General features: G+C 34.4%; 1 protein-coding gene across 1 annotated transcript in view; it reads right to left on the bottom strand.

Moving 5' to 3' along the window:
* Positions 1-277: 277 nt before the first annotated feature.
* The window catches only part of RNF11 (ring finger protein 11), a 35,220-nt gene continuing 23,142 nt past the window's right edge, over positions 278-12,355 (bottom strand). The window contains exons 2-3 of the mRNA XM_006180235.2: positions 4,367-4,536; positions 278-3,111 (exon numbers count right to left, since the gene is read on the bottom strand). Coding sequence (XP_006180297.1) covers positions 2,940-3,111; positions 4,367-4,536 — 342 coding nt within the window. The 3' untranslated portion in view covers positions 278-2,939. The remainder of the gene's footprint in view (positions 3,112-4,366; positions 4,537-12,355) is intronic.

Genomic DNA, 12,355 nt, shown 5'->3' with positions numbered 1-12,355 from the left:
GAGTAAATTTAATATTACTTCAGGAGATATTAACCAAAACTCCAACTTTTCTCATGTCCACCAATTTCAAAGGCTTAAAAAATTAGTTGGGGTTATTACATTAGCTATGATGCACTTACATGCAAGTGTCATCAGTTGACTCTCAGAAACTGACTGCTAGCCAATGTCTTTGTAATAAACAAACATGGCCACCAACTGCCTGCATTTCTGAATTATGCCAAAGAAACTTACCTTCTTTCCTATTTGCCGTTTTCAGTCTCAGGACCATAGGCAGCTCGACTTTTGACTCGTTTATTGTTATTCCTTTTTAACAATGCATGCTTCCTTAAGAAGGAGCTTTGTACACAGAGAATTTGTTACCTCGATGCTCACAGTACTTTGTTTTATATCACACAGACATTGAAAGTAGTGGGAGAAGTCTTCTAATACCTGGTTTAAGAGATGCCCTATAAAGAATACTCATTTTTAAATTTTTAAAGTTTGTGTTGACCAAACTACAAGTATCTGAAAGTATTTCAACTTGTTGGGTTTACATTTAAGTGAGTAAGATTCTATTATTTTTTTCTTAGTCAGGCTTTTCAGATATTTCGAACCAGATATTACTGCCAAGACCAAACACATCGAAATATGTTGTGCCTATTACTTGGCTTTGGAAAATCTGAAGCTATCAAACTTCTAAATTTATGATTAGATGGTATTAAATGCCAAGCCACAAAAAATACTTCCCCAAAAGTATACATAGCTAGAAATTTTAAAGCAATTAATTAAATTTATACACATGTGTTTTAAAGAAAGCATTAGATAAGTTGGGGAATATTCTTATGTAATCAACTCTAACTTTAGTCCTTTACAACTGTATTATAACTTTATTTAATTCAGTAAAAGTCAAAATTGATGGTTCTTAATATGGTATGTGGAGATCAAAATGAAAGAATACAAAGTACCTTAAAAAAAAAAAAAAAGCCATTCAGCTCAATCCTGGTTCCTTCATTATTACTGCCAAACTTCTATAAAAGAAGGCTTGTAATAAAGAAAGACTAACAGAAACATAGAAGATGATTTAGGAAAAAAATTTCATTTACCAATTTTAACAATCTAGAAAAAAAGAAAGTCTGACTATAATACTGGCTGACAGACATCATGTTTAAGTAGAAAACACAAAGATAAAAAAAGTAGTATCGCTGAAAATATTGCACAACTTCAGGTGTTTCCTCCAAATTTGCTTTATGTAATTGGGTGGATATAAATTAATGAACAAAAACTTGAGCAAGATACATGTAACAATTTAACAGAACCTGATAATCTAATTTTTTCAATTTCTCAAACTCATCATGGGGCTCATAAGAAAATTAACCAACCTGGATACTACTACAGTTGAACATCAAATCTTTAAGAAGTGCTTATGACATAGTAAATTCCTCTATAATGCAATTATGAAGAACCCTTCAAGAGTTTTGTGTTTTGTATGTAGAAAAGTGTTAGAGTCAAATTTTCAACGCAATATAAAATAATAAGAAACTTTTCTGATTTGTTAGGTTGAGATTGCATCTCCTTTAGCTAATAAATGATTTCTTAAGCTGTAATATCACTGAGCTAAACAAATATGTCACCTTGGAGTACATAAGGAAAAATAAACACATGCTAAATGGATAAAACATTACAACTACATCTTTACTAGACCACCTCTACCTCTAACACTTCAGAAGCTTAGAGATTCAGAGTGTTCTTACATGAATTGCAAGAAAAAGACAAAGGAGAAATTCTTTCTTTTCTGAGATCACAACTATGAAGTCATGTGGTTATACAAATTTTGCATTTGTGTGCAAAACATGAAACACATTTATCTTAATTCTCCCTGCTTAAAACTGTCAGTCAGCTAGCAGGACCTTCCTCCCAAGAAACATAGACTGAGATGTGTTTTATATAACTTCAATAACCTCAGCACTACAGTAAGAGATGCAGTATCCTTTTGCTATGGTTCAAGACAACAGAGAAGGAGGTCACAGGAAAGAATAAATCAAAACTATTACAACTGAGAAACTTTTCTCACTTTCACCATGGTGCCACTTTCATTTTACATAAAGCATGGTGGCATAATTCAAGCTCAAAAAATCAGAAATCTTAATATTTAAAATTTACCTTGACTTTTAATTATCACCATATTAACAACCAAAATAATTAGATAAAATACATAGGAAAGGGTAATATTAAACCCCACTTTACTAGAGTTGGTTTCTTGAGACTAACTCTATTTTTATAGAAAAGGGATAGTGCATCTCAGTTTGCTTACAAGCTAGGAGATCACTTTGAATTCTGCATTTCCTAACTGCAAACAGATATAGCACTTATAACAGGTTATAAATAAACTGGTTTTCAAGCATAGAGCCAGCCCCAACGATAATAATACACTATTTAAAAAGACCTAAGGCAATGAATTCCATTTCCAATGGAAAAAAAGAACTGTGCAAACAAGCTTAAAACTACTTTTTTGTGCCAGTGTTATAAAATGTAGCTTTTAATAAAACCTTGACCCAAATGCCAGCAACTTCAGAAAAGAATTTGGGTTGGGGGAAGAAGAAAGTTATTTCATTTAGGAAAAACAACCACTACCTTTTTCCTAATCTTCAATACGCACAATTTAAACATATACAGCTGCTGTAACACTACACAATTCCTATGTACTGGAGCAACAACAAGATCTAAATACAATTATATTTTAAACACTGGGTCAAGGCTTTACATAAAAATACCATTCTACTTTCCCCCTAAGTTTCTAAAATATCACGTACTTTCCCCCAACATCTGCAGCCATTCAGGAATTTTTAGGAAACTTTTGTGCATGATCTTAATTCCTAATCCCTGGCTCTTTGGGCTCAGTGACAAAAGATCAAAACCACCAAAAATGATGGTTCACTTGAAGTCAGGTAAGAGACCCTGGCTCAATTAGTCTCATAGGATGAAAGCAGTGCTGCATCAACTGGCTCCATGCAGGAGGGGCACGTGAAGGATCTCATCAACCAGTCATCTATACAGTCCAGGTGATAGATGTGCATGCACGGCAGAAATCGAATTGGGTCCCCATAAACAAAGTCCATCATACAGATCACACACCTGTTGAGAGTGAGGGAGAGAAATCAGAAAGCAGTTTTAGAGAAGTCAGCTACCTCGAATACTCCTTAAAATCCCTATTACAAAGACACTGTCAATATGAACGGATGGAAATGGCTTGCCTGTCATCCTACCACCTAAGGATGCAGACTGAATTCTTTCCTAGTAAGTGTTAATCCATCCAAAATCTCTCATTTCAATCACCTGGGAATTTGAAAACGTTGCGAGCATTCAACAGGGCAAAGAAAAAGGGACCACGTGGTGATAAAGTCCATTGCTAGAACTGTGCTTGTAAAATAGCTACGTTATAGTAGGCAATTAAAGGAAATCATCAGATTAATTTTGTTTACTTGAACTGAATTTTTAGTGTGAGCCCAGAAGTAAGACAGTTTTCACTTTAATAACTACATGTTAAAACAGAGCTACTAATTTCAGCCTACTTCCTAGGCTGCTGTAGGCTAAAGGTCTCTTCATTAACTCCAGTTTCAAATTCACTGCTCTCTCCTACAGGCTCAAGAAGCAACCCAATTCTGCAGTGTTCCAGAAGTCAATATTCTACATAGGTTATGATCTTAAGTACTAACACTAAATGGTGCTATGGCTCAAACAACTAAACAATGATATAGTAAATCAGATTATGCCTGTGTTGGTAAAGGCCATTCTCAACCTAAAAGGAGAATGGTTCTCTCCTCATTAGGGATTCTCATGCAATAAATGAACACTGAAGACAAAAACTAAGAAACGGATATATATTTTCCTCGTATCACTAAAACCTTTAGCAACAATTTTAATAGCTGCATAACTACCAAAGTATTCTTATATTTTAATTTACTTAACTCTTCCTCTATTATTGTTTTTCACTATATAAAACTATGGTGAATATCTTTGTGCATAAAGCTCGAAGGGTTGGAGTGGGGTACATATTTTGCAATTGATCCTAAGAATCAACTGTCTCAAAGGGTTTAGATCTAAACATCCTTGACACTAGGTACTAGTTCATACTTAAACAGGTGAATCATTTTTAATTGACATTAACTATCATCCAAGTGGACATAGGCAAGATATAAAATGATCAGAATTCACACCATCATTTATTTGTTAGCTATTTTTATATGAAAAATTTCCTCAATTGCTCCATCTGAACATTTTCTTGCATGAAAAATTAAATATCTAACTTCCAAAATGCAGAAAAATATTTTTCAAAAACAAATCTCTGAAGATAGACTTTTGAAATGTGTGTAAATTAACTGAAACTTACTCCCGGATCTTTTTTTCTGATCCATCTCTTCCAGGGTCATAAACTCCTTTAGGCAGATGCTGTATAAGGCCTATTCTTTGAGCTATCCTAATTTGTTCCTCTTCAGTCAGCTGAGTTGCTAGGCGAGTCTGGCTAGGTGTTGGATGATAGACCGGAACTGGAACTTGTTCCTAAATTTTAAAAAATGGAGAAAAGAATTATTTTTAAAAAATCTGTTTTCTGGGGTTATGTTTTCCTCTGTTTCTTCTTTTTTTGGCTAGGGGAGGGGGCCTTAGGGAGAGGCAGACTGGGCAAGTGTGCAACAGCATGAGATTGTTTTACCTTGCCTAAATTTTAGCATATCTGACTTATCTTTAAAGGACATAAACTTTACTGGAAAACTGGCATGGAATATTACCTGAAGTATTTCTACAGGAAAACCATATAACCCAGATATATTCATTGCGGACACACAAATAGATAAATGAATGTAACTAATTAATTAACCAAACAGACTTCATTCACTGTTCTGTAGGTCTCAATGGAGTTCTGTGGCCTCAGTATATCATTATTTACATTAGAACTGGCCATTACAGACTCTTCTCATTTGCAAACTTTTCTTTTATGTAGACGACAACTTTAAACTTAATTTATTATTTATTTGGAAAGACTGGACATTGTTGCAATAAACTTCCATACAATTTCTTTTAGGCTTTTGGATACATATTTGGACATGATAACTGACTGAGCCAAATAGAGGCCACCTTCCTTCTAAATGGAATACACAAGCTTTTAGGAATATAAATTAAATAGCCAAATATCTACTCATAACATTTACTTACTTGTATAAATTACTATATAAAATAAAGCAATTTAGACTCTTGACCTCTGAATAATGTAGAAGTTATGGGTGCTGACCCCCACAATGGAAAACCCACCTATTACTACAATTAGCCCTCTGTATTCCCAGTTCCACATTTGAAGATTCAACCAACCATGGTTCATATAGCACTGTAGTACATATTTGTTGAAAAAGTCTGTATGAGTGGACCCAGGCAGTTCAAACCCATGTTATTCAAGGGTCAATTGTATTGCTTTTTTTTCCTACTCACATTTATGAAATAATTTTATTCACACTCTTTATACATTCTTTCAACAGATACTTGAATTATTATGTGCCAGCTGATGGGGAGTGAAGAGTAAACAAAACAAAGTTCCTACAGTGATGAAGGATGCTGCTTAAGATAAGATACTCAGAGAAAACCTCTTTGATGAGACATCTGAGAAGAGACCTCAGTGAAGTATGATAGCGCATCTCTGACCTAATGGTTTCATTGTGGCTAGATCCATTTTTGAGCCACCTAATATAGTGTTTCAGAGAACATCTCTACTGAATAAACTGAGACATTAACACCTTCAATCCATGTATGAAGTTTTCATGGGAAATCTTATTTAAAGCCACAACTACCTATTAACATTACATTAGAAAGTGCTATTTCCATTCATCCTGTAGGATCACTCATGATCTCTACAATTAAAGCACTTGCTTACAACGACAGCCAACATTTGCAATTATGAGATCATGTCTCCAGGAATAATTGCCAAAGTTGTGTTAAGCTTTAAAAATTATTTTGTGAAATAACCTCCATTAACATTGAGAACTAGCATCAACTGAGGCTGTTCTGAGCCAATAGCTTCTGTGGCTCAAAATAAAATAGCACCCAGAGTGACAGACTTTATATGGGCTCAAGTATAAATATCCTTTTCAAAGAGAAATTTTAGGGGAAAGTCTCAAATACATATAAATAAGGCTCAAATACTGAAATATTTAATTCAAGGAGAAAGACACTTCACTACAATGTCTGTTTAAAAGATAACATTATGTTTTTTTAAATTAGTCTTAATTCTTATAAACCCCTTTTCTGACAGTAGTTACTGAGTTTCTTGTCAAAGGCAATTCAACAACTTTAAGTATTCCTTTTCTCTGAGATTCAAAACAAATCTATAATTAAAAATCTCAAAACCCAGTAAATCCTTTATCAAATAATTAAGATTTATATTCTCTGGTACAAGTAAAATGCCAGTTGTTCAAAGTTTCATGTTTTATGAATTTCCACATTAAATCATTAATGGTTACTTTCATATGTCTAGTTCATCATTTAGGAAATAATAACCAAGTATGTGAATGCTTATCAGAACTGTATTCTTCATCCAAATTTATTTATTTAGTTCATATTACATGCAAAGGAGACATCATTTTATTAGTAAGTATGATTCGTACATCCAGCTAACCTTAGGGTTAAGTTACTTTTCTGTCACTTAACAGAGTGACCATATTGAAGTGATGTGATTTATATGGATTACTCTGTATTATAAAACTGCTATAAGACTTAAATGAGGAAGATGGTGAACCTTGGAATGGTAGAAACTCAATAAATGGTAGCTATTATAACTATTAATGTTATATTTAAAGAGCTATATCTATTATTGCAGCCCATTTAGCTGTTTCCTCTAAGTTTCATGCTTGCCCATCTTACTGCCTTTATTCTTGATATTTCCTCTACTTCTCCCCGCAGGTCCACTGTTCCAAATTATACCCTGTCTAGCGAGTTACTGGTGTAAATGAAGCTTTCCCCAATCCTCCTTCCTGCCACCCAATATTGAGAGACTCTGCCCTCTTCATCTTAATTACATAGGTGTATACCTATTAGAGAATTAGGAAGATTATACAGAATACAGTGAAACTTCAGTTAACAAGTGCAGTCATCAAGACTCAATTCTTCTGGCTTTCACAGAGCAAAGGAAGCACAAAACTGACTTCATTTCTCTAGCACAGCTTGAAAGCTTTCTTTCAGCCCTGTATATCTGCAGCACTGTGCCCATAGGCATTTTTTTTTTTTGGTTTATTAAGTTTTTTTGTAATGAATATTTCCTTTTAAACAAGTTTGTATAGGTACAAAAATTTTCAGTGTGTAGGTCAAACTCAGAGAATCTTCTATAAGTAACATGTATATTATCAAAGCCCTATTTTATGCACTAAAAAAATTAACTTTGTTAACCAGGCTTTATAGTGCACATAAAAGTTACATGACCCTTCAGTTACTAATGATCATAAACATGGCTACTGCATCTCTGGTTTAGATACTCACCTCTTCAAGGTTTTATACCTAAGTGGGCAAACTTTCAATGCAGAAAAATTTCATAGTTGAGAGTCAAAAAGACTGTCCTTGCTCTGCCACTTAGTAATCATAAGACTTTGACCAAGTTATTTAACTTCTATGCGCTTCAGACCTTTTATTCATATTAGGGATGTATTTTTTTTTTTGGTAGTTGTTAAATCAAGGGAACAGTCTAAGTATCATTTAGATATTTAAAATGATTCATCATTCTAATTTCAGTTTACATGCAACTTTCCAGAAAACCTCTATAGGGAAGGAAATGACTAAGAACTCCTGATATTTTAAAGATGGATGTGGCCTCACCCTTCTTACCACACACACTCAATTTTAATTCCCATCATACTTGTTAACAATGACCTAAAGTGGGGAGGGTGTAGCTCAGTGGTAGAGTGCATGCCTAGCATGCATGAGGTACTGGGTTCAATCCCCAGTACTCCATTAAAAAATAAATAAACCTAATTACCACTCCCCCCAAAAAAAATTTTTAAATGACCTGAAGTTTGAGTTATTGTTTAGTAACTAGAGATCCAATGTAATTCTAGGTGGCAAAAACGGCATCTTGTTTCTAATGTCAGGTAGGAAACAATGAATAGAAGATTAGACAAGGGTATAAAAAATAGCAATTTTTAAAAGATTTGGATTCCAGGACAGTTCAACATTCCCTAACTGATGGCTCCCTGTGCCTAAACTCTTCGTGTGAACAATATGATTCATGCTTTCCCTCTGGGAGTCTGTAATGTATATGCTAAGCAGTGGTGCCTACTCAGTATCCTGGGCTTCCCTAGCAGACAACACTTCACACATGTTGGCATAATTCAATGCTGGAGAATTAAGCACATTCTGTGTGACTCTACTAGGAGAGAACTAACTGTTGGAAGCCTGTGCCTTTTTTCTATGGATCTATGTATCTTTTTCCTTTACCAATTTTGATCAGTATTATTTTCCAATAATAAATGATAGCTGTGATTACAATTATATGCTAAGACCTATAAGTCCTCCAATGGACTCAAAGAACATTACAGTCTAGAAAATGTTAAGATGGACAGTGCCTGCACTGACTCCTTTGTTTTCAAATAGTTTATTTGGTGATGTTCATTAGAAATGCTCCCCTGGAGGGTGTGGAGAAAAGGGAATCCTCCTACATTGTTGGTGGGAATGTACATTGGTGTAGCCACTATGGAAAACAGTATGGAGTTTCCTTAAAAAACTAAAAATAGAGTTGTCATATGACCCAGTCACCATATAATCCTACTCCTGAGTATATATCCGGAGAAAACTAATCTGAAAAGATATCTGCACTCAATGTTCACAGCAGCACTACTTAAAATAGCCAAGACACGGAAGCAACCTAAACATCTGCCCATCAGCAGATGAATGGATAGATGTGGTATATAGACAATGGAATATCACTCAGCCATAAAAAGGATGAAATGATTCCACTTGCAGCAACATGGATGAACCTAGAGATTATCATACTAAGTGAAGTAAATGAGACAGAGAAAGACAAGTATCACATGATACCACTTATATGTGGAATCTAAAAAAAAATGATACAAATGAACATATTCACAAAAAAGAAAGAGACTCACAGACAGAAAACAATTTTATGGCTACCAAAGGAGGAAGGGGAAGAAGGGATAAATTAGGATTAGATACAAACTACTATAAACAAGATAGATAAACAAGGTCCTACTATATAGCTCAGGGGACTATATTCAGTATCTTGTAATAACCTATAATGAAAAAGAATATGAAAAAGAATATATATATATATATATCTATATATATATATATCTGAATCACTTAGCTGTGCATGAGAAACTAACACAACATTGTAAGTCAACTATACTTCAGTTTTAAAAAAATGTTTCTTTGTAAAAAAAAAAAAAAGGTGTGTTCTGACAATGGCAGTCACACAGTACTTGGGTCTTACTCCTTTTTCAAAATATAAAGGAATATTTTGACCATTTATTATTTAGCATAGAGAAAAACACTTGAGAAAGAGATGTTACTGCTGAACTAATTGCTGTTAGTGCTGAACTATGCCCCCCCAAATTTTTATGTTGAAGTCCTAATCCCCCAGAATCTCAGAACATGGCTGTTTTTAGAGTCACAAATGTGACTGTTACTGTCTTGGTCTTTTCTCCTGCCCTCTACTCTCTGCCAATAACTATGTCCATGCTGTCAGCTAAAACTATTACCTAATATAAATGATTCATAAATCAATGATCCAGTCTAGATCTTGCTTTTAAACTCCAGGCTCTACTTGGACAGTCCTAAATCAAAGTTCCCCCAAAGTACCTCAAATTCAACTTGTCTAAAAATGAACTCACCTCCAAAATCTGATCTTCAACTTCCCTATCTCAGTAAATAACAAGATCACTTTTCTAGTTGTGTGAGACAGAGACCTCTTGGCACCTCTCCCCCTACCTTCCATATTTAACAACATAACCAAATTCTAATGAACTTATTTTCTACTGAAATGTTGACAGAATCTGTTTGTTTCTCTACATGTCTATTGCCAATACTCCAGTCTAAGTTTCAATTTCTTTTTTTGGTGTATAATATTAGCTAGCAAAATCTCAGTTTGTTCTTTACACAGAAGTGATAGCAATCCTTCCAAAACAAATACAACCTTATGTCCTCCTCAACACACCTTAAAACCAGTTCAGTAGCTTCCCATTGCTTTTAGAATGGAGGTCAAAGTCTGTAGTAAGACCTCCAAAGCCCTGCATAGTCTGGTTACCTCTCTATCTCCCTCTCTACGCACCTTCTTGTTCCTCATCTAACAACTCACTGCTTTCTAGACCCACTGGCCTTTACAGAAGTATGGTCTCTCCCACATGAAGTCATAACACTTGCTGTATTCTTTGCTTGAAACACTCTCCTCCATCACTACTCTGCTTAAATACCTCCTTTTTCTTCTTTCAGAGCTCAGTTCAACTTCAACTTTCTCAGAAATCTTCTCTATTATCCTCTATTATAGGCTCTTATACACCAAGTAACTTTCCTTCACAGCATTTGTTATAGTTGTAATTTTATATTTAGTTATAATTTAAATGTTTGTCTTTCCCAGCAGACTGTAAGATCCATGATAAGAACTGTGCCTGTTTTTGCTTCTCACTGAATGGATAGATAAACAGCCTACTAAAAAGGTTACCTACTATTAGCTAAAAATAGTCACTCATTAACTTACTCCACTGTTTCTTTTCATTTCAGTGTTTCTTTACATTTCCTGGAATCCTTAATCAATCGCCACTTATTAGAGTTAGTGTACACTCTAATACTGGGATTATAGAGTTGTTTTTGCTTTGCTAAGTATATTCATTAAGAATGACTGATAATAATGGTACCTGCCTACACTATTCCCCCTCATAAAAGTGAACACAAATATGATTTCTGAATACTTATGGAAAATAATGTTTATAAAATAATTATTTCTAATATACAAGGGTACTTAGTACAAAAAGGGATACTATGAATCAGTTTATGAAAATCTAAATTACCAAGTACTAAATTGCTAAACGCTGGCAACTTTAAGGGTGGTTCAATTGGCTGCTCTCATCTATGTGTATATGAATATAATTCATGAAGTATTTCGTGCTTGGGCTAAAGAGGTGTGATTATCTGTACGATTATTTGGTTAATGTATTCCTTCATCACTAGACTGAAAGCTTGATAAGGGTAGGGATTATGTCGGTTTTGCTCACCAATACATACTATTTCTCTAGCGCAGTATCTTTCACATAGTAGGGACTCAATAAACTTGACTAGATAACTGAATGATTTAAATCAAAGCACTCATGTTTTCATAATCCATGTCACATGTTCATATCAGGATTTTGTAAATATGCTACGAGAAATTGCTAATGATTTGGATTAAGCCACAATAAAACCAAAAAAAAGAAGACCTGATATAAAGTACAACCAACATTCCTTCTCCAAGTAATAATCCAGCTTGTTGACTCTTTGAAATTTCTACCTACCATTCTACCCCACAGTGACTATATTATGCCCAAAAGCAAACTAATTATCTCTTTATACGTCCACAATCCTTCTCAAACTCAGATCACTAGTCATCCAAGGTAGGTATCTCTTCTTTCCTGATTCCTCTGACCTCTTCCCTTCCCTTTATCCCCATCATCTACTTAAAATGTCTTATAATCTTCTCTAACAACCATTTCCTCAATGTTAATAGGAGACATACATGTACTTGCCTTGCAAGTTTAAATTTTGAGAAAGAGACAATTCACAGTAAGAGAAGCAAATATATTTCAAATAAATTTAAATATTTTTTCCTCCTTAATGCTTTCTTTAATTCTCTACAGAAGTCTTCTTGCAAAAACAAAACAAAACCCACACAACAAAAAAACCCCAAGAGAATCCAAGGAAAAGCATTTGCCTTAAAGAAAAGGAATAATTTAAAATTAAAATATGTGTTAGGAAAAGAAATGCAGCATCATAGAAGGGGGCAGAATAGAAAAGGAACAAAGGATTACAAAATATGCTGAAGCAGAGCAAAGGGAAAAGACAGGCAGTCACACAAAAAACCAAAGATCTGACCTTCTGATGAAAAAAATCTCTGAAGCATTCCAGTTGTTTGTTAATAATGAAGCACATATAAATTGACGAATGTTGTGAAAAATATAATAGGGTCCTAATCTCAGGGAGTTTACAGGTCAAGAAACACAAAAACAGATCAAAGTGTAAACATGCCTATGTGAAAGGTAGTGCATTAAAAGTTGGAGCCAGTTTAGGGAATATGATACAATTTCAGAAACTAAACAAAACAATGCAGTGGGGAAGTGCCTAAATAATGTGCTGAGGCTGG

This window comes from Camelus ferus, chromosome 13 (assembly GCF_009834535.1).
Source record: "Camelus ferus isolate YT-003-E chromosome 13, BCGSAC_Cfer_1.0, whole genome shotgun sequence".
NCBI classification, from domain to species: Eukaryota; Metazoa; Chordata; class Mammalia; order Artiodactyla; family Camelidae; genus Camelus; species Camelus ferus.
The sequence above is the reverse complement of the archived record's forward strand: the minus strand, read 5'-3'. Positions and strand labels throughout refer to the sequence as shown.